The following is a 23,135-nucleotide window of genomic DNA, read 5'->3' as shown; positions in this document are numbered from 1 at the left end:
TGGCAAGTTTGAGTACTCCTTGATTAACCTTTAACAAAGGAGTCAAACCTCCTTGAGATAAATGCATATTTGCAAGCATCGGTCGAAGCCAAATTGCTTCACAAGCTGCTTTCATAGCTCCATGGTACTTTGCTTCTGTCGAGGAGAGAGCCACAATCTATTGCTTCTGTCGAGTCCAATGATTGCACCAGAGCCCAAACTGAACACATACCTAGATGTTGATTTCTTGTCATCATTTGAACCCGTGTAATTTGAATCTGTTTAACCAAGAAGTCTAGGATCTTGACTCCAAGTGTACAAGAGTTCAAAATCAGAAGTGTCCTTCATATAACACAACACGTGCTTCATTGCCACCCAGTTTTCAACCTTGAGGGCTTTCATGAAGTTTGAAGTGTAGCTCGCTACAAAATTGAGGTCAGGTCTAGTGGTAGTGAGATAGATGAGACTACCCACTAGTTGCTTGAACAATGATTCATCTACCACAAGTGAACCAGACTTAGTTGACAACTTAAGCCCTGTTTTCATGGGTGTGGAGGCAAGTTTGCAAGCCTTCATGCAAAACTTATCCAGAAGACATTGAGCATACTTGGACTGGGAGATGAAGATGCTGCTCTCTGTCTGCCAAACCTCAACACATAAACAATAATGGAGAAGTCCTAAATCTATCATGTCAAATGAGCTGCACAAACTCTATTTGAGCTCACCAGTCTATTGTTTTGGGCTGCCAATAATGATTAGGTCATCAACATAGATAACAACCGGTAGAATCTCATTACCAACCTATTTGACATACAAATTAGGATCAGATGGACATCCCTAATAGCCATGATCTATAAGGCACTTCTCAATCTTGATGTACCAAGCCCGAGGAGCTTGTTCAAGCCATAGAGTGCTTTTACCATTTGCACACCATGTGTTCTTGACTGACAACCTTGAACCTTTGAGGTCGAGTCATATAGACTTATTCCTCCAACTCACCATTGAGAAAAGTACTCTTAACATCCATCTAATGAACTTTTCAACCAAATTGGGCTGCAAGGAGCTTGTTCAAGCCATAGAGTGCTTTTACCAGTCTGCACACCTTGTGTTCTTGACTAACAACCTTGAACCTTTGAGGTTGAGTCATATAGACTTATTCCTCCAACTCACTATTGAGAAAAGTACTCTTAACATCCATCTAATGAATGTTTCAACCAAATTGGGCTTCTAAGGCAAGGTCAAATTGAATGGTACTCATCTTGGTTGTAGGAGCATAAGTTTCCTCATAATCAATGCCTTCCTTCTGTGAGAACCCTTGAGGAACAAGGACGAGCCTAGTACTTGTTAATGGTTCCATCAGCTTTGTATTTCACCTTATACAACCATTTGTAGCTAATGGGTTTCTTCCCTGAACGAAGATGAGAAAAGACCCAAGTGTGATTCTTTTGGAAACTTTGATATTTGGCTTTCATAACCTTTTCCCACACAAGCATCCCTTTAGCCTTTGAATATGTTTGAGGCTCATAAACATTGTGAATGTTGGCCAGAAGAGAAAAATTAACTGTATGTTGATGTTTGCTCTTGTTTCTAGATGATCTATCCTCAATGAGCTCATCATGATGATGATCACCAGTAGTCTTAGCCTGCCATTTAGGCTGGAGAGTAGAAGAACCAACATCGGATGTAGGAGCTAGAACTGGTATAGGATCTAGAATAGGGTCAATAGGTTGAGGATTACCATCATTAGAGGAAACTCAAGTTGAACATCTTCAAACTCAGAAATTGCATTATCCCTCCCATCAGGTGGACCTATTGGAAGTCGGCCACCCAAATCAGAAGCCTTCAAAAATTGATCCTCATAATTATGCGCAAATGAGGATGGGTTAAAAGGTCTACATGTTTCACTAAAGACAACATCCCTGCTGAAGATAAGACAATCAATGTCTACATCTATCAATCGGTAAGCCTTATGGTTGTTACTGTACCTTGTGAAGATAAGCTTTTGACTCTTGGAATCTAGAATCCATACATAAGCTAAAGACCCAAAGATTTTGAGATGAATGATCCTAGGTTTGTGACTAGTTCAAGCTTTTCAAGAGTCTTTCCGTTAACAACTTGTGTAGGGACCTATTAAGGAGATAGACCATAGTGACAATTGCCCCTACCCAAAACTTATTAGGAACATTCTTGTGTTGTAATATGGAATGAGCCATCCCAACAATAATATGATTGTGCCACTCTGCAACACCGTTTTGCTGAGTAGTGTGAGGTGTGGTTAACTGACGTTTTACACCATGTGTATCACCGAAGTTGGAGAATGCAGTGGAACCAAATTCCTCCCCATGTTATTTGACCTAAGAGTAGTTATACAACAACCGAACTTTTTTTCTTCCAAGGCCTTAAACTTCTGAATTACAATAAAAGCATATGATTTTGGTCTAAGAAACTACACCCATATTTTGCGACTAAACCCACTTTTATGACTAAAATTATCGACAAAAAGAAAGAAATACTTGCAACCAGTAACATAAGGTGTTTGTAGTGGCCTACAAATATTAGCATGAACCAACTGAAGTACCTTAGAGGCTCATCATGAGCTTCCATCCATGAACGGTGCCCTAGGTTGCTTCCCATCTTAACAAGCTCTACAGACACCATGATGTTGAGTTTGGATCTTAGGTAAGCCAGCTACAAGCCCCGCTTGAGCCAACTGAGAGAGATAGTGCATATTCAAATGCCCATACCATTGATTCAAAAAACTAGTGATGGAAGAAGTTTTGGCTATCATGACAATCTCCAAAAAATCACCATTATCCACAAGTTGGAAAAGACCATGATCCTCAATGCCAACAACTACTGTATGATGAATCTCCCGATCAACTATGGAACACTTGTGTGAACTGAGGACAACATCCAGTTGAGGAGAATTCTACTTGATTTGATTGACTTAAGAGAAGATTTAGTTCCATGCCAAGAACATAGTACACATTGAGGAATATGAGATCCCTCCCACCAGAATGTACCTAAATAGCGCCCTTATCGACGACTGTGTATTCTTCTCCTCTCTCAAAAACAACTAAGTCAGTGAATGTAGAGAAGTCTGTCAACCAATCAAGTCAATGAGTAAAGTGATGCGAAGCACCTGAGTCAGTGTACCAGGTATAAGACTTAACATGATATGTAGGGCTTTTAACCATGAAGGTGTAAAAAGGCACATTCTCTCTAGTCAGTGTACTTGGCTTCATATGCTTTTTTCTATCATGGCTATCTCCAAAAAATCACCAGTATCCACAAGTTGGAAAAGACCATGATCCTCAATGCCAACAACTACAGTACAATGAGTCTCTCGATCAACAATGGAACAATTGTGTGAGCTGAAGACAACATCCAACTAAGGAGAATTCTGCATGATCTGATTGACTGAGAGAAGATTTAGTTCCATGCCGAGAACATAGTACACATTGAGGAATATGAGATCCCTTCCACTAGAATGTACGCAAATAATGCCCGTATTGATGACTGTGTATTCTTCTCCTCCCTGAAAACAACTAAGTCAGTGAATAGAGAGAAGTTTGTCAACCAATCACGTCAATGAGTAAAGTGACGCAAAGCACTCGAGTCAATGTACCAGGCATAAGACTTAACATGATATGTAGGGCATTTAACCATGAAGGTGTAAAAAGGCAGATTCTTTCTGCTTAGTGTGCTTGGCTTCATGCGCTTTTTGTTGAGACCCTGCTTGCTTCTTTTGTTCATAAGCCAATCATTGATGGCAATCCTTCTTCGTGTGACCGTATTTATGATAGTAATTACATTGTATGTTCTCTTTCTTTTAACTGTCCAGAGGTTGTCTTGAGCCTTTTTCCTATGAAGGCTGACCTTTCTTTGTTTTTCAGCTTAGAGTGTACTGAAAAAGCTTTCTTTGTAGAAGATGAATAAGAACCAGTATCAAATTGTTGTTTCAAATGGTCCTACCACAAAAGCTTGGTACAGAGGTCTGGAACTTCAGATCAACACTCCTAGAGGTAATGTTTAGAGTTTCAACAAAATGTTTTCAAGACCATGAAAGACTTTTCAAAGGTGATAACCACCATGTCTTCTTCCTCTATCTTTTGACCATTCACCTCCAACTAATCATAGTTGTCCTTAATCTTCATCAAATGCTTCTGTAAGGACGTTTTCTCATCCATCATGATGGAAAAAAGATGATTCCTTCAAAAGAAAACAACTTTTATTAGAGGTTTCATGCAAGGCTTTCAAGTATTGCCGAATCTCAGTAGCTGATTTTCCCAAGGGAACCTGTGGAAGACGATTATCTATAACAAAAAGTTTAATGAGCACGATAATTTACAATTGTGCTCATCAAACTTTTCTTGATGTGGAATCATTGTAGCTAGATGTTGAAGGGTGCCTAAGACAATTTGATGAAAGCAATGATATTTAAAAATGATCATTCGTTGCTTCCAACATGATGTTGATCAATGAAGCCATCTTCATGTTTTTGAGACACGAATAACAAGAGACTATGAAGATGCTGATTGCACAAAATTCTATTCATGAATTGCAATGTAGTGAGACAAGTATGAAAAACAATATTGCTGGCACAAAAATTGAGGCACAATTTTGAGACATCTCTGAAGACCTAGAAGAGATCTCAAAAAAACCCTAAACAGTCTAAAATCAGAATGAAAATTTTGTTGACACAAAAATTGAGGCATGAAAAATAGGGTACCCAAAAAAAATTGACAACTCAGATGAGATCTCGTAAAACTCACCAAGAATATACAATTTGTTTTTCAAAACTACAAATAATTTGAGAGTTTTGAAAGAAACCCTAGCCGTTTTGTTAAAACCAAAACAATACTGATTTGACTGTAAAAAATGGTGAAAACAAGGAATGTTGGACACAAAAGAAAAATATAGGAACCGTAGGCGATGCACATAGTAGGAGATGTGCATAAAAAGACATGTTGAATTGCCTCCTAACAATGGTGAGGAGTGGCAGAAAAAAGCAACCAACAAAAACAGGCTAAGACTTGTTGAATGCAAAACAAGGCCGTGATCTTGCAGAGAAAAATCGCAAATAGGCAAGTGCATGAGCAATAAGAAAATTGCCTAAGCAATCTGTTTACATCCTAAATGCTCTTGTTGACTAAGAATATTAATCATAGCAAAACAAAACAAGCATCCTGCTAAGTAGGCCGCCTCATGTGGATGCGTAAACACCGTCACCGAGGCCAAAGTTTTGCTCTTGGACGTAATATGGATTGGCTTGGAGTAATCTATCATGACTCACATTCTCTTGAAATTTGTATATACATGTATGTACTAGTGATCGCTTCTTGTAGGATTCTATTGAAGAGGTAAATTTTGTAAACCGTTTTCTTGACTCTAGCTCATTGCAAATTACAATTATAAGGCATTATGCATTATATGTCTCTACTTCGTGTCTTCATGCATTTGTGTGTCTACTTTGTGTCTACTTTGCATTTTCATGCATCATGCGTCTAATTTGCATCTTCATGCATTCATGTGTCTACTTCATGTTTTCGTGTACTTACATGTTTACTTCGTGTTTACATGCATACACTTGGAATCCCTTATGCTTGCTTGCATTCAATTATATGCTCTACATGAAGAGTGTGAATATATCTTTTTTTGCTTGAGGACAAGCAAAATTTGAGAGTGGAAGACTGTAATGTCCCTGCTGAAATAAGATTTATATAATAAAAATATAAATGGATGATTAATATAAATAAGGATATGATTATTATATTATAACTTCATATCGTATAATTTTACCCAATATATTATATAATAATAATAATAATATTAATAAATGAATATAAATTAAATAATAATTAAATATTATTATAAATCAAAATAAGTATACATAATTACATATATAATAATATTAATTTTAATATTAATGAATCTTAAGAACATAATCATAATCATAATATTAATAAATAATAATAATTAACTGAAAGACACCTTTTCTTATAACAAAGTATATAAGGAACATTATACACCAATAAGACATGATGGAATAGATGAAATAAGTCTATAAGAAGCTTAATGCGGAAGTATTTAACCAAGTCCTATTAGAGTACATTATAGTTTTCCTCTTCTCGCAGGTTGCGGAGAGCAATGAAGTGTTGTGCTAAAAGCTTTGGTAAGTGGCACATAAGACAATCCACTACTGGACTTACCCCAAGTGTATCCCAAACCACACTCTGGAGAGCTTCTTCTCGTTCTGCCATTTGGACGTAAGTCGCAATGGATGCCTTAAATACATTTTCACAATGCTTCGTTAATGCTCATTCCCCTTCAAATTCTTTGTTATTGGTGACTTCTTCACTTGCTGGTGGACCCATAATAGGGTTCTTGCCATGTCATACATCTACTGCCCCTAAGCTAGTTCATTCTAGATTTGTTTTGGCAATGGTGCCAAATGTTTGTCCCTTGAGGTAATATTCAAAACATAACAAAATGCAAGTAAATTATAAAAGTATGCATATGCACATTGTTTAGAGAACTCATACATATGTATTCATTGATCATATAATTACAATGTATCTTCATGATAGTCACAACAGCAGTTCCATAACAATATAGCTACCATACAGATATCACCCCAAGGCAATTACAATGCTATATAAAAGTGCTAAAGATCTGCAACCGTCGACCATTTGGTGATCCCTCAACAACAACTAATAATTATCTTGACAACAATGGCCTAAAATTCACATGAGTTGTGCATGGAAACAAAAACTGCAATGAAAAAGTAATGTGGCAATGGTCTTGACATCCGTGTAACTAACAGAGCTAGACTTAACCCATTTAGTTAACATAAAGATTCATTTGATTTTTGAAATGTTAGGAAATAGGTAGGAGATTTAATCACTCCTAATTGAAGAGTTTTATTCCATGTATATTGTAATGCCTTGTCAAGGAGCCCTTGGACTACAATGTCAATACTCATGCTAACATAGACTTTTTTGTTAATATAATACATCATATGAAAAATAAGAAGATACTGAACATAGTGCTTATAGATCTCTAGTTACTCATTACATCATCAACCGGTGCTATGAAGAATGATCAAATGGGGAAGAAAAACATTACTATCGAAGGCTCCCAAAACATGCAACTTAATATGTAAAAGCATCATACAAGAGTTCCAAAGCCACTCATGGAATGTCATTTGTGGTTTTGGGGAGGTTTAGGGCAATGGTACTACCATATTTCATCATCCCATAGGGTCTACCCGTGAAACTAGGCAGAAAACCTTTTTATTTTGCCATTCTAAACGGAGCTGCTAGTGTATAGTGTTGAGGTGCTAAAACACATGCAAAGGCGTCAAAACATAGACAAACGTGTCACAACATAGACAGATGCATTGAAACATGTACAAAGGCACTCTAATACAAATAAAATTAATGAATAGATAAAAAATTATTATCAAATTATTTATATTATTAATATAATAAGAAAAATTATGTATATATATAATATTATTAATGAATGAAAAATAATAAAATATAATTTAATAAATAAATATATTAAATTATAAAAATAGATAAGTAAATAATGACACAATATTAGACTCCGTCAGATGCTAGCTACATCTTGTTGGGGTGCTATGTCAGATGAACATGATGATAGTAGTCTTTCCCTAATAGAGGTTCATGCACTTCGAGAGGCTGTTAGGATCTGGAAGCATAGTTACTCTCAATTAGTTGCTGACAAGGATTACCTTCTAGAGTGGGGTAGCACTTGTTATGAGACATTGTTAGGGGAAAGAGGAGGTGGATGAGCTCACCTAGGAGCTTGAGGTGACTGCGGACTCTCTTCAGTGCACTTAGTTGGCTCTTCAAGAGTCATAGTTGGAGTTGGATGACATTACCATGGAGTTGGAGCAAGTACAGTCGACACCAACCCCAGTTCCTATTCAGTTGCATATTATGGTTGGTGGTGAGTTTGCTTCCACGGTTAGGGATGAGGGCTATGATGATGTGGTAGTCACACCCGCCTAGGATATGGGTGCACTAGGCATGGAAAAGGTGAGAGCATCACTTGAGGACTGCAGTGTGATTCTTGTTGTGTCACGTTTTTAGGGGGATCAATTGTGGTTAGCAAGGGAGCAAGTTGATGCTTCCACATAATTTCTACTCCACAGAGTCTTTCATGGAGTGTCTTCTGGAGAGTTCAGATGTACGAGAGGATTCACAGTACATACAAAGTGTCTGAGGGTACTCTCATCCGAGGTTCTTGTGCTATTCAAAGGTTGGTGGGGAAGGTTGTAGAGATTATGTTTACCATGCTTCCTTACAAGGATTTCGTGGTTGGGTTTGCTAAGAGGAGTGACCAGGATCATGCCCGACCAGTAGTTTGGAGTCGGAGATTAGATTCGTCTCCAGATTCCTAGTTTGATATTAATGAGCCCTTGATAGAGATTGTGAGTTTTTATTGGCATAACATTGTGAGGATTGCTCATCACTTCTCTTTTGATTGATTGACAGATAGAGGATTTGGTTTCACGTCAGTGTGGGTTGGCTCCAGTTTCATACCATCCATTATGGGATGGGTTAGCACCATCTTTTGCAAATGGAATCGATAGTTGTAAGTTAGACCATTGGTAGTATCCACACATCTAGGACAATTTATTTAAGCTTGGAGTTGATGATAGTGATTCAGGTACTTATGGTCGTTATCATCTCCACAACGCAGTTGGGCGTGAGTGTTAGTTTGGTGGGGACTCAGGTGTGGACAGAGTTGGTAGTTCGATGGGGTTGAGTTCCGATGAGTTGTTGCTATCATCTTTGCCTAGAGTTAATTTTCAGATGATTTTGATGTTGATGTCTGAAATTTGGGTGTTGGTGCTACAAGAGTTGCTTGTACACAATAGGGATAATACGCAGTTCTACCATTAGGATCCAGGTGGATTGTGATGTACAGTTTGCTCTGAGATTGCTTGGGGACAAGCAATCTTAGGGAGGAAGGACTATAATGTCCTCATTTTTAGCAGTTACCTGCAGTTAGCTTGGTCAGTTCACCATTGCGACCATTGTGAGGTGATAGTGGGATTTGAGGGTCTCGGTTGTGGGGTTATAGGCTTTCCAGTAGCCTATGGTGTGTTTTGGCTCTGTTTGATGGTCAAACTGTTGGTTCTAGTGAGCTCAGTTGAGTTCGAGGAGTTGAGTGATGCTCTCAGTTTTTATTTCCGGATTCTAGTTTGGGCTCCAATAATTTTGGAGGGAGCGTCTATTTATAATAAGTCACCCATTAGGTTCATTCATCATCTATCTTCATTAGGATCACTCTGGTGTATTTAGATTTCAATTTTGATGCTTCTTCAATTGTTTTCACAAGACGGGTGAATTATTATTATTGTTCATCTAAATATGTTGAGGTTGCTATTTTTGTTGGAGTTTAATGTTGGTCATCTTAGTATCATTGCTCGTTGGAACTAGGTTGAAAAGTCTTAAATTGTGGGCACAAGAAAGTGGCCTTGTGTGTCGGAGTATTATGTTATGGTGGAAAATGCCATTTTCGGAGCCAAATGCAATTAATAAATTATATCATAATGACACTTTATTATATTTTAATGTTGTGTGGAGGAAGCTTCTTAAGTGAATTTCATTTGGGAAACTTGTGACATTTGGAGTTTATAAATATGAGGCCATTTGACAGGAAAGGCATCTGATTGAATATTATCTTCTTTGTTGTCTTGGTGACATTTCTGATTCTGATGATTTTATGTCCTTGCTTGATGTATAAGCATTTGATTTGAGGTACCTGAAGCTGATTATGTTTCCATCCTACTGCTAAGGTATAGTAGTTTTGGAGTTAGAGACTTGTGAATTAATTTAGGAGTCTAACTTTACTGTTCTCGCTGTTACTTGGAAGACCATTACTATGCTGGGAATTGGTAATATCCATATCTGCATCTGGGCGTTTATCTTTACTGGGGTTTGACATCCCATTTCCTTGATTTAGTGTGAGGTTCTGTTGCATTGGAAAACGTCCATTCATCATATCATTGGCATGGGGAAAGGTTCATTTTTGAGGAACAATTTACAGTTGGATTGGTGTTGATTTATTGTGAACCTGGAGGTGGTTTATAAGCTGCTGAAGTATTCTAAGATGATTATTTACTGCTGTGTAAACACCAGCAATTCCGTTTTGCTTGCTGAAGATTATTGACACAGGAGGACGTGAGTTTGGAAGCTTGCCATCAGTAAATTCTGTTGTGGATGGACCTGTAGCAGCCTCCACAAAAGAATTTCGCTGTGAAAGACCTAGCAGCAACTACCAAATTGTTTGAGCTGCTATTGTTATTTGGCACTGGGTGAAGCCAATATTCACCACTGCTGTAAGTTGTAAGTAGTGATCTCCAGGTTCAAAAGAATTGGTGTGCATGTGGAGTTTTCATAATTAGTTTGGAAGAGAAACAAATTTGCAATAAATTCTGGAATAGGTGATTGTTAAAATTGCAGTCTCAATGGCATAGCAATTAATCTGCATATCTTATCTTGTAATCTGAATTGGTTGACCATCAACATGGAGATTTATGTCGTAATTAATTAAACGCTTAAGTGTGGTAACTGTGGAAATTGCAAATGAGCAGACATTTGGATTCCTTTCCATGGTAATTGAGCTTCCTTGCAAATTGTTTGACAAAAAGTCTAGCAACTGATTAGTGGACTAATTGGTAGAAAAATTAGTGTTTGATTAAGCTATAACTGGTAGGGTTATTACATGAACTTGACCATGAATCAAGGTCTGGAATGAATAGAAACTGGATTCAGAGGATTTCCTGAGCGAACCTCCATGGCACTGCTTGACTGAAAATGACTCAACGAAGTATATATTCACTGGGGGGCTGAAGGCTGAGCATTCCCAAATTGATCCAACATTAGTCAATTCCAATCTTGAGTAATATTGTTTTGCTAAAGTCTAATTTTGCACAGTAGGAATGAGGCGCAGACTGAAAAAACGAGTGTTTAATTGAAAACTGGCCTAGTCAAATTCCTTGTGAATAAATTGCAGGTTTTGAAAAAACATAATTTAATGGACAAATATTTTCCTTTAAATACATGCCTATGATTGGAAAGAAACTCGAGACCTTATTCAGATTGGATCCCTGGCATACTTGAACAGTCACTAATTGGCAGGCATCACAATTTTATTATTTTTCAAGACTTCCGCTACTAATACTCAAAATATTCAGGGAGTGTTAAATTCAATATATTGGCAAATATTTATGGATGATGTTTCTAATAATATAACAAACATGATAACAGAATGAGCAATAAATTGTAACAATACAATATTCTGAGTTTGGATAAGGGCTTCTCAAAATCACCATGATTTATAATATCCTGAAGTTCGTAAATAGTATGGTAACAACTTAGAAGTAATATATTTGCTCCATATTGGAACAACATTTAAAATTTCAGAAAATCTGGGGTTATTTTAAATATAGGCTATACTAGTCAAAATCTGGAAGCTTGGTAGCTCTCAGAAATGAGATTATGAGATTATAACTGGTTGTTACATTATTTTGCAGTGGTGGGATTTTATAAAATATATATTTTTATTGACTATACTGCCTAACAGTTAAGGGACTGAATTTCATCAAAGGGTCGTCATGTATTGTCAAATGATTTAGTAATCAAGTTGGCACTTGAGAAGTTGGATTATGTTCTTGAAGTTATGAAAGAGCCCTCTTTAACTATTTTTGTCTTTTAAATTCTTTAATTCTTTTTGCAATCAATATATTGTGCTAATTATAAGAATGTGAACATATTTTGTTTTTAAACCATTTTAAATTGTAAATAGAAATAGCATGCCAAAATTAAGAAAATTAGAAGCAATGGTACGACTAGAGATATGAGCTTGTTTTAAGACTTGGAGCATTCTGCAAGTTTAGTTGTCACATTGTATTTGGAAATCTTTATTAGTGAGTGTCATGGACATTGATCATTAGAGGAGTTTTATTAATATTATATTTATATGTACTGATGTTTTGAGTGAATATATATTTTGTCCATTTCAATGAAGTCTTGGGCTCTGCTTTGGAACCCTTTCAATTTCAGGAATGCAAACTGATCTGTGAAAAACTCAATCTCTTAAAATCATCTATCACTTGTATTTTGTCTGAAGTCTTCAATAGCGTTATATTCTTCATCTATCCACTGTTATTTATCTGCTTATAATACATGTGATTCTCTATCTGCAGCTTCAAATGTTTCAGAAACTCAAGGAACGCATCATCCATCTATAGCCAATCATGTTGACCATCCTACTCCATCATCTCCGACTTCCACAGATGGGTGGGGAGATATCGATGAAAATGGAAGGCAAGAGGAGGAAAGTGACAAGGATGGGTGGGATGATATAGAAGTTATAGAGGAGAAAAAACCAGCTCCTGCTCTTGCAAATATACACGCTGCACAGCAAAGGCCCATGGTAAACAGTAGATTGCAAGGTAAAATACTCGAATACTATGTTTAAAGCTGTGGCATAACTTAAATGCAACCATTTTTCCCATGTTAACTTTAATCTTTTATGTTCTGTAGGTGCAAACAGTTTGCCTTCAAAACAACTGAGCAGACCAGCAAAAGATGTGAACAAGGTAAGTGATGATGAAGATCCCTGGGCTGCAATAGCTGCACCACCACCCACAACCAAGGTCAAATCTCTTGCTGCAACTTCAGCAAGCTCCCGCAATGATGAAGATGATCCTTGGGCTGCAATTGCTGCTCCTCCACCATCTACTTCAGTAAGGCCTCTATCTTCAACCACTACTTCACGTTCGAGACCAGGATCTGAGGCCGGAAATAGAGCCAATTCAACAAATCTTCATACCTCCGGATCTGGTAGAGGGCGTGGCACTAAGGCTACTCCCATGAAACTGGGTGCACAGCGGTTAAATCGCAATACTGATCTTTGAGCATAGAAATATTAGCTTTGATGCTCTCCTCATGATTCCTTTCACAAATTTTCAGAAAAATGTGCAACATTCTTTACAAACAGTAGACATGAATTTATTGATCTGCTTGTATGTTCAATAAAACTGTGGTTATTGGCTTCCATGATGCATAATCGTCTTCTTGTATCTCTACCTATGTAGTGGATTGGTGGTTCTTATATTTTCGAGTGTATACTAGTAGTACTTTTTGCTCTGAGCGAGAAATGTCTGAGCATGCCTCAATGTTATGTTGTATCATCAAATTTAGTCCTATTTGCTTTGGAAGTTTGTAAATGAAACATCTATGAAATTTTTGTGCTCAGAAGATTAAACATCATCTTGATGTAAGCATATATATATGCTATAACGAAATACTGAATTCCTTGGCACACCAATTCACAACAAATATGCATTCATTCCCTTGTTACCTGATATGTGATAACTTGAGACGGCTGTAAACATTTGGGGAACCCTGATTGTTTTTGCCTCTGTTTAACTGTTGCTTAGTTACCTTATAAGTTTAGGAAGTTAAATTGCCATAATTAGAAATTATATGAGGAAAAAAGAAATATTTGTAAGAATTAGCTCTTCCTTTGCGTTCAGTTTAGTTATGATTTATAAAACTGCAATTGAAAAATTATGCATTGCGAATGATGTAATGATACGTGGATAACTCTATTTTAATTTTGCAGAGTGTTATATTGGTTGAATTGACTAGTAGTGAACGAAATGATCCCATACAAAGGTAAGGGCTCCACTTGTAACTAAATAAATGTATCTTTGAAGGTAATGGAATTTAAATCATATTAAAATTGAAAGCTAATTTTACATACATAACACCTTATAATTGTATGATGAACTAAAATTTAGAAAAGTTGAAACTTTTTAAATTAAAAGTAAGGTGGAAATGAAAGAAATTTTAATAGAAGCAATATAATTGTATATGATTTTATGTTTTGTTTTTATTTTTATATATTTGTTTTAGTATTTTTTATGAATTATTATACGGGATAAAATATTTTTTAAATATATAAATTTAATTAGAATATCATTTGTATATTGTGTGACGCTCCTGACCTTTGTGTGCAAGACAAGCAATGTAAAGTAGACAATGATTTGTGGGATGTACAAAGTTGATTGAAGAAGAGATATGGAGGTTGTACGACAACAAACAGGGTGGTCGTACGGTAGATACCTACAAGTTGTACAGTAGCAGACAGAGTGGTCGCACAGTAGACATCAACAGGTCGTACGATGGTAGACAGGGTGGCCGTACGGTAGACACGTACAAGTCATACGGTGGCAAACAGGGACAAGTTGTACGGTGGATAACTGCAAACTATACAGGGAAGTGGAGACAAGGTCGTATGGTGGTTTAAAGCTGTATGGTAAGTAGTTGGATGATGCGCAGCTATGGGAGGCCGTACATTTGGTGACTGTGTGGATGAGGGACATAGCTGATAATGTATAGCAATGTAGATGACAAAGAGTAGGGATGATAGACCAATAATGCCAGAGAACACAAACGTTTGCCAAAGATTGAACAAAAGAGAGAGTAGAACCAATTAAACAAGTTATTTATCCAATTTGCAAAATGATGGTGCTCTGATTTGCTAGAGCTGAGCGAATTGTTACAGGCGGCGGAATAGGGTGAGTTGAATCCCATCGAAATTGGACAAAATCAAATAGGGAAGGTCTTTCACTTCCGAAATGGTGAACGATGGCTGTGCAGATGAGGGACATAGCTGATAATGTATATCAATGTAGATGACGGAGAGTAGGGATGATAGACCAATAATGCCAGAGAACACAAACGTTTGCCAAAGATTGAACAAAAGAGAGAGCAGAACCAATTAAACAAGTTATTTATCCAATTTGCAAAATGATGGTGCTCTGATTTGCCAGATCCGAGTGAACTGTTACACGCGGCGGAATAGGGTGAGAGTTGAATCCCACCGAAACTGGACAAAACCAAATAGGGAAGGTCTTTCACTTTCGAAATGGTGAATGACAAAGAACTCCAACAGGAATTCACAATACATAGAAATAATCCAGAAGCATACCTAATGACAACCTACAAACTGTGCTTAAATACCTGTTGGGGAAAACTTTCTGAGGGTGTACAAAGATAGTTGACAACGACACAAACTTCAAAATTCAAAACAAAAATGGGTCTGAGATATAATAAATCAATCGGCTCATTAACAATAGTTCGATTAATGATATATTTTATAACGGGAACATTACAGTTCTCCCATCCCAAATTTTGCTTGTCCTCAAGAAAATGCAATGTCGACTACTAAAGGATGTGCTTGCCCTTCGTCGCATCATCCAACAACAATTGTTTCCAATGCACCAAATATTCCTTCATTGTGCAATTTCGTAGAGCCTTCTCGCGTACTTCGATGATCTCGGTTGGTTCAAGAATGAGCTTGCCTTCTTCATTGAGCGGTGGAAGGTATGTGGCTACCATGACGTTCTGCCGTACAACCTTCAGGCATGAAACATGAAAGACGTTATGAATACGACTCCCCTTCGGAAGTTCTAGCTCGTATGCGACTTCACCAATGCGATGAACTACATGATAAGGGCCATAAAATCGTGGCTTCAATTTTTCTTTTCCCTTTTCCTTTAATGAGGATTGTCAATATGATTGGAGCCTGAGATAAACCAGGTCTCCTACTTTGAAACTCTCCATTTTGTGTATGTCGGTGCACATCTTCTATTGATTCCATTCCCATTGTAAATTGTCCTTCAGGTATCATAAGATGTCCTGCCCCTCATGAAGCTAGTCCCTTGCCCTTGGTGTGTGATTGTCTCCCAACATGTGTCAATGAAGGAGAGGGGTTCGTACTTTTACAGAACTTTGAATGGTGCCATCCCGATGGACATGTGATACATGGTATTGTAACAATATTCTCCTAGGTGTATCCACTTGACCCATGCTCGTTGCTGTGCCAAAACATAGTTTCAAAGGTAACTTTCGAGCCACTTGTTCACAGTATTTGTTTGTCCATCTGTTTGAGGGTGGTAACTAGTACTTGGTGACAATTCTGTCCTTGCCAATCGAAATAGTTCTGTCCAAAAGATACTGATGAATCATCCATCCCGATCATTGACAATGATCTAGGGTAACTTGTGCAGACAAAAGACTTCTCTAAAAAATAGATTGACAACTTGTGCGGCTTGAAAATTTGAGGGGATGGCAAAGAAATGTGCGTACTTTGTCAATTTGTCAACCGTTCACCTTGGGAAGCCCCATTATGAAATCCATTGAGATACATTCCCACTTATGTTTTGGAATTGGTAGAGGTTGTAGTAACCTGGCAGGTAGAGTATATTAAGATTTGTTCTGCTACCAGACTGTACACTCTCTTACATATTGCAATATGTCTCCTTTGAGTTCTTTCCATGAAAACCTCTCCCAAAGACTTTTGTAAGTTTTGAGGAAGCCCGAGTGTCCTGCCAAGGGTGTGTCATGTACCTCCTTCAAGATTTTCTGCTTCAATTTGGATTTCAACACTAAAAATATCTAATTCTTATAGTAGATGATGTCATCCACCACTTTGTATTGATCATCCTAGGTGTTGCCATCCATTAGCTTATAGGCAAATGTGTTCTACCAACAAATGTGCCTTCCAGTCAGTTGCAATTTGGTCTAGTGAGCAGATGGCAGGTTTCCTGGACAAGGCATCTACAACCACATTGTTCTTCCCTTTCATATATTCAATGTCAAAATCAAAAACTTGAACCTTGCTTACCCATTTTTTTTTGCCTTTTGTTCAAGTCTCATTGCTCCAGAAAATATCTCAAACTATTGTGATTCATACAAATGACAAACTTCGCACCCACTAGATACAGTCGAAACTTGGTTAGTGCATGTACGATAGCCAACATCTCTTTGTCATAGATAGAATATAAGTGTTCTGTTTGCATAAGCATCCTACTCTCATAAGCTATGGGGTGTCTATCTTGCATCAATACTGTGCGAATGCCTTCTCCGGATGCGTCACACTCCAAAATGAACAGTCGAGTGAAATCAGGTAATGCAAGTATGAGACTAGTGCTTATTACTTCTTTCAGCTTATCAAAAGTGAGTTGTGCCTTTTCATTCCACTAGGAAAACACCTTCCTGTTCAGATATGTTAAGGGTGTTGAGCCGAGAGAATCCTTTAACGAACCTCCGGTAATAACTACATAGTCCAAAAAAAACCCTCGCAAATTTGTGAGTGATTTTGGGGGAGGCCAATCAAGGATAACCTAAATCTTCTCTTGATGAACTTGAACTCCATATTTATTGACAACATGCCCTAGGTACAATATTTTTGTCACACCAAATTCACACTTGTATTGATTAGTGAACAAAGAATGCTCCTCCATGATCCTTAGGACTTCATCCAAATGCTTCAGGTGCTCCTCCCATGTCCTGTTATAAATAAGATCATCAAAAAATACCAATAAGTACTTACACAATTGTTTGTTGAAGATGCGATTCATGCATGATTGGAATGTAGCAGGTGCATTTGTTAATTTGAACGACATGACTAGGAATTCATAATGATCGTAGTGACAACGAAAGACCATCTTTTCCATGTCTTCCTCCCTCATGCGGATCTGATGGTATCTGAAACGAAGATCTATTTTTGAAAAGTAGACTACATCATGCAATTCATTCGACAACTCATCTATCCTTGGAATAGGATATCTATTTTTTTATTTTTTATTTTGTTCAACGCATGGTAATCCACACACATGTGCATCATCCTGTCCTTCTTTTTGACCAATACCACTAATGACGCAAAAGAGCTAGAATTGGGATGGATCCATCCTTTCTCTAGCAGTTCCTGAATCGTCTTTTTGATCTCATCTTTGAATTTCTTGGGATGGCAGTACAGTATGGTTATGACCAGCTTGGCTTCTGCTTCTAACTTGATAGTAGGTTCAAACCCTTGATGAGGTGTTATGCCAGGAGGAATGTCTATGAAAAATTTATCATATTTACTCAAAATATTTTGGAGATCATTACCTTGGGGAGGTGTCTGTTGCCCTTTTCTAGGTTCTGCTGAGACAAAACAATGTGCAACCCAAGCAACGCCATTACACCAAAAAATTGGTTTCATCTGATGCACAAAAACTTCCTTCAGACCCTCATTTTCCATTCCGTGGAGAACAACCCTCTTTCCATTGACAAAAAATGTGAAATCCATCCAAAGGTGTATTCATCAAGTGTCTCCATTCATTGTATGCCCAAAATAACCTTCATGTCATCAAGGTCCACTATGAAGAAATCCTCGGTCACCGTGTGATTCACCATTGTGATACGTAGTTGAGGGACAAGGTGTGTGTAGGGTAGAAGAGTCCCTCTGGCAACCTTGACCTAGAATCTTGTGTGCATCTTTGTAGGTAGACCTCTTCGCTTTACTAGAGATGAGTTTATGAAGTTTAGAGTGGCTCTGCTATCGAGCATCACCATAACCCTTTGTCATTGAAGGGTTCCCTATACATGAAAAACTATGCACTTCGGGCAACCAGCTAGAGCGATAGTTCTTTCGCATCGTACCAATGCTACAATACTTTCTGTGAAGTTCAAACTAATCATGTTGGTGTTGTCATGATGTTCGTTGTCTTCGGTGGATATTTCTTCCTATTCATCCTCATCATCGGACACAACTTCAATGTAGTGGATTTTTTATTTTTTGAGGCATTTGTACCTAGGTTCCCATGGTCTTTTGTAGTTGAAACATAGTTTCTTCCTTTGGAGCTCCTGTCTAATAGCTTTGTCCAACGACGACTTCTTTGGCAAAGGTTTATTATCTTTGTCCCTCGAAAACACTGACGGCTTCGAATGTGAGTAACTTTGCAAGGACGATGCCAATATTGGTGTCATACTCTGTACCTTCTTAATGGCCTCCAACAGGGTGGTAGGATTGAACCCCTTTACCCAACCTTTCAGTGGTTCTGCCAATCCGTCCATGAAGAGCACTATCCGTCTTCTTTCAGAAATGTCCATGACCAAAACAGAGAGTTTCTGAAATTCCACAATGTACTGGTCGACCGATCCAGTTTGCCTCAGCTGTGACAAATCTTTGAGATTGAGTTCCAAATCTTTACCATCAAATCGATCTATTAATCTCTCAGTGAATTCTACATAAGTATTTATTTGATCATGCCCCAATGTGATGGTGTCATGATGCCACCATTCATGTAGTACTCCCTCCAAGTGCAATGCTGCAAATTTAAATGTTTCTTCTTCTGGCATAGGATTAAGTTGGAAATAAGTATCGACCTTCATTACCCACACTTGCATGGATATGGATCCAGATTCGTCAAATGGAGACAAATTTACTTTACTCTACTCCATCTTGAGATCATCATTAAAATATCCTTTGCTTCTGCCTCCCAAGTATCTCATTCTCAGATCTGCGTAATCTTTGTAGGATATATCTTTTTCCAAATTTGCATTCTTTCAATCTTCTCTCAGCTGTCCTTGCATTTCTTCAAAGGTCAATTGTTTCTGTCTATGTGGTGCCTCCATCCATGGAGGAAAAGACGACATGGAAGGTCAAGAGCATGCTGGATGAGGAACACCAAGTCCATGTTGTGACCATTTTTTTCTCTGGATATTTTATTGTCTGCCAACTTCTTGAGAGTCTCTTCCATGAGTCACTGAGTATCATTCCTTTGTGCTTGATTCCTAGCAAGTTCTCTCAGTAGTGTCACGAGTTCGATAGTTGTGGGTTTCAGTTTGACAACCATTCTATTAACGAAATGGACTAAATGGGTTCTTCTTCTCTTTCGGCTATAAACTCTCATTCACTGTCCACAAGCTAGCAGGATCAAAGCTTTGACACCACTGTGATGTTCTTGACCTCTTTGTGTGTGAGACAAGCAATGTACAGTAGACAATGACTTGTGGGCCGCATGGAGTTGATTGAAGAAGAGATATGGAGGTCGTACGACAACAAACAAGGTGGTTGTACGATAGATACCTATAGGCCGTACGGTGGCAAATAGGGACAAGCCACATGGTGGATAACTGCAAGCCGTATGGGGAAGTGGAGACAAGGTCGTACGATGGTTTAAGGCTGTATGGTAAGTAGTTGGATGATGGGCAGCTAGGGGAGGTTGTATGTTTGGTGGTTGTATGAGGGACAGAGTTGATAATGTATAGCAATGCAGATGACGAAGAGTAGGGATGATACACCAATAATGCCAGAGAATACAAACATTTGTTAGAGATTGATCACAAGAGAGTAGAATTAGACAAATTATTTATCCAATTCGCAAAATGATGGTGCTCTGATTTGCCAGACCCGAGCAAAGTGTTACGAGCGATGAAATATGGTGAGGATTGAATCCCACTGAAACTGGACAAAACCAAATAGGGAAGGTCTTTCACTTCCGAAATGGTGAACGACAGAAAACTCCAACAAGAATTCACAATACATAGAAATAATCCAAAAGCATACCTAATTACAACTTACAAGCCATGCTTAAATACCTATCGGGGAAAACTTTCCGATGGTGTACAAAGATAGCCGATGGCGACACAAACTTCGTAATTCAAAACAAAAATTGGTCCGAGATATAATAAATCAATCGACCCATTAACAATAGTTTGATTAATGAGTTATTATATAAGGGGAACATTACATATTGTTTAAGAGACTAAATATGAAGGTTGTTTTGTAGATTATATATGATTATTTGTCTATCACATTATGTAATGTCCCTTTTCTGGGGACATTAGAAATATTAAAGGGGGTCATCACTATAATATTAAATTGACTATGAGAGCTGAAACGTCATTAATTAAAACTCAAATTAATATTCCAAGTGGGCAAAAGAGGACATGGAAAGATAAGACAAAACCCAGAAAAGAAGTTGAAGGGTCATCATTGCGAGAATAAAAGGAGATGAGGCTCTATCCTTTCTTATGCTTGATTTATTATTTAGTCTAGTCTTCTCTCTTACAAGAGTCTCGCTTTCAGCTAGTTGGAGGACGTAGCCCCTCGTGCTAGCAGGCAGTGGACGCAAACCCATTGTCTTGGAAAACATCACTTCGAGTGTTTCAATTGCGCTTACAGGTTCTTATCCTATCATTCCAATCCGACTGTTAACTCTATATTTAGGATTGGTTTATGTGTATTGGTTATTGAATTGCTGCTTTAAAATACAATAACATATTTTGAAGTGTTGAAGGACTACTGCTAATTTGTAATACATTTTTATGCTTGAATCTTTAATATCATTCTGAAGCAAATAGACTTATGTGAGAAATACTGGTTCCTTATTGCTGTTCATATTACATCTGCCTATGCTTGGAATTCTAAATATATTACGCTGTAAAGAACTGTTTATTAATTGGTGAAGAGCTTTTTTCTGGTTCAAACATCGCATTGTATTCCATTTGCCTATGACTCAGTTTGAATATAAGAAGAAGTTGGTTAAACAATTGCCAGTTATTGTACTGTTTTCATTTGTGTTCAAATGCATTTACAAGATTTTAGTTCTGGTTATTTTATTTTAAAGAGAATCCAGTAAATATCTTGTCCGGGATATTATACATTATGTAGTGATTTTGATCTTTTCTATTGATTTTGATATGTGTTTTGAGTAGGCAAGACTTGTATAGACATATGATAAATGAAATATGTGTAAGAGTTTCTCATTGACATAACTATCATCTCACTTCATTGTTTGGAAGCTTGAGGCCTCTTTCGTATGAGTGAGTGTTGGCATCTCCATGACTAAAGCTTGAGGCCTCTTTTGCACGTTAATCCATTTTCTATGACTTTTGTAAATGTGCTCTTTGACCCATATCGAGTAGCATTTGCTTATTCTCGGAGGATTTCAAAATTATGTATACTTTTTCATTTAATACTCGTTGAGTGAATTATGTATTTTAAGCCACTTTTGCATTTTTATTTGATTTTTTAGCTTGTAAATTGGAAAATGAACTTTTTTAATTATTTATTTTATTGAATTTTAAGTTCATTTGTTGGGTTTTAGTTGAGTTAATAGTTTTTTTTTTTTTTGTTTAAAGTTATCATTTCTTCTTTATGTGAAAGGAATACATTATGTTACTTCACTATTACATTTTGCAAATGGACAAGTGGGAGGAAAAAAAAAAAAGAGGAACAATAAAAAGAAATTTGAAGGTAAAAAAAATATTTGAACATTATTTCATTTGTGGGTTCTTGTGGGGTTGTGTGTATATCTCTTATAGAAGGAAATTTTCTCAGCCATCATGAATAAATTCATGAAGTTTGTGGAACTTTTGTTGGTGTTTCAATAATAGATTCCTTATATTTATTGGTTTGAGGCTTGCAATGTGTTACGAGGATTTTGAGGATTTTGTTTAGAGGCTTGGGAGAATTTGAGGTGGCTCTTTTTCACATGGTCATTCTTTAAAGAAGGGAAGGCATTCCTCTTATTTATTATATTGAATCTTTTTTTTAGAATGTGACGTGTTTGAAATATGACGGGCTAAGTGTTTGCTCATTTGCTTTGAATATAGTTATGTTTTCTTATTCATGAATAAAATCACAATATATTTATTTGGGATACTAGTCCTTGTAAAGTTTGGTGTTATGGCCAATGGTTGATGTGATACCATATGAAATCCTTTGACGAGTCTTGAGATAGAGCATCTATGGGTTTTAGTGTATCGCATGAGAGATTGTTGTGGGTGCATGAATGTGGCCTTGGTGGTGTAGCCATGGATCTCTATGTACTTTCTCTATAGATCGAGTGTTGACAAAAATAGTATAGAAATCCATAGTACTTGATTAAGGTAAATATGATTAGTGGCAAGCATATCCTCTATTGGCCTTTTTAGTTGTGTGTTGATGCCTCTTGAAAAATTGTTTGGGGCTTATAGAGTCCTTTGTTTGGTTTCTTTAATCATTGTAACTTGTTAATAGGAGCAAATGTGTAATTAAGAGTGATTTTTCCTATTGAACTTGTAGACAAACTTAAAACATATCAATATAAGTGCTCTCGGGTTTGTATGTCAACACATAATTATATTAATGGTATATATCTCTGTGAAGTGTACCTTTTAACATGTACTTAGACATAGCAAAGGAAATTTAATTTTATGTGCAATTTCATAATTGATGTTTTTCAACCTTCAATATCTTGGATGCATTTTGAAACTTGAATGATGTTTTTT

The 23,135-nt window shown here is 37.2% G+C and overlaps 1 protein-coding gene across 1 annotated transcript in view; it reads left to right on the top strand.

The window, feature by feature from the left end:
* Nucleotides 1–13,347, top strand: part of CTEXP (kinase family with ARM repeat domain-containing protein) — a 191,363-nt gene extending 178,016 nt beyond the window's left edge. The window contains exons 20-21 of the mRNA XM_089792423.1: nt 12,227–12,475; nt 12,567–13,347. Of these exons, the coding sequence (XP_089648549.1) occupies nt 12,227–12,475; nt 12,567–12,940 (623 nt within the window). The 3' untranslated portion in view covers nt 12,941–13,347. The remainder of the gene's footprint in view (nt 1–12,226; nt 12,476–12,566) is intronic.
* Nucleotides 13,348–23,135: the final 9,788 nt, after the last annotated feature.

Source organism: Cupressus sempervirens, chromosome 7 (genome assembly GCF_028749045.1).
Source record: "Cupressus sempervirens isolate cs-2001-9-10 chromosome 7, ASM2874904v1, whole genome shotgun sequence".
Taxonomy (NCBI): domain Eukaryota; kingdom Viridiplantae; phylum Streptophyta; class Pinopsida; order Cupressales; family Cupressaceae; genus Cupressus; species Cupressus sempervirens.
This window is presented reverse-complemented; position numbering and strand designations above follow the sequence as displayed.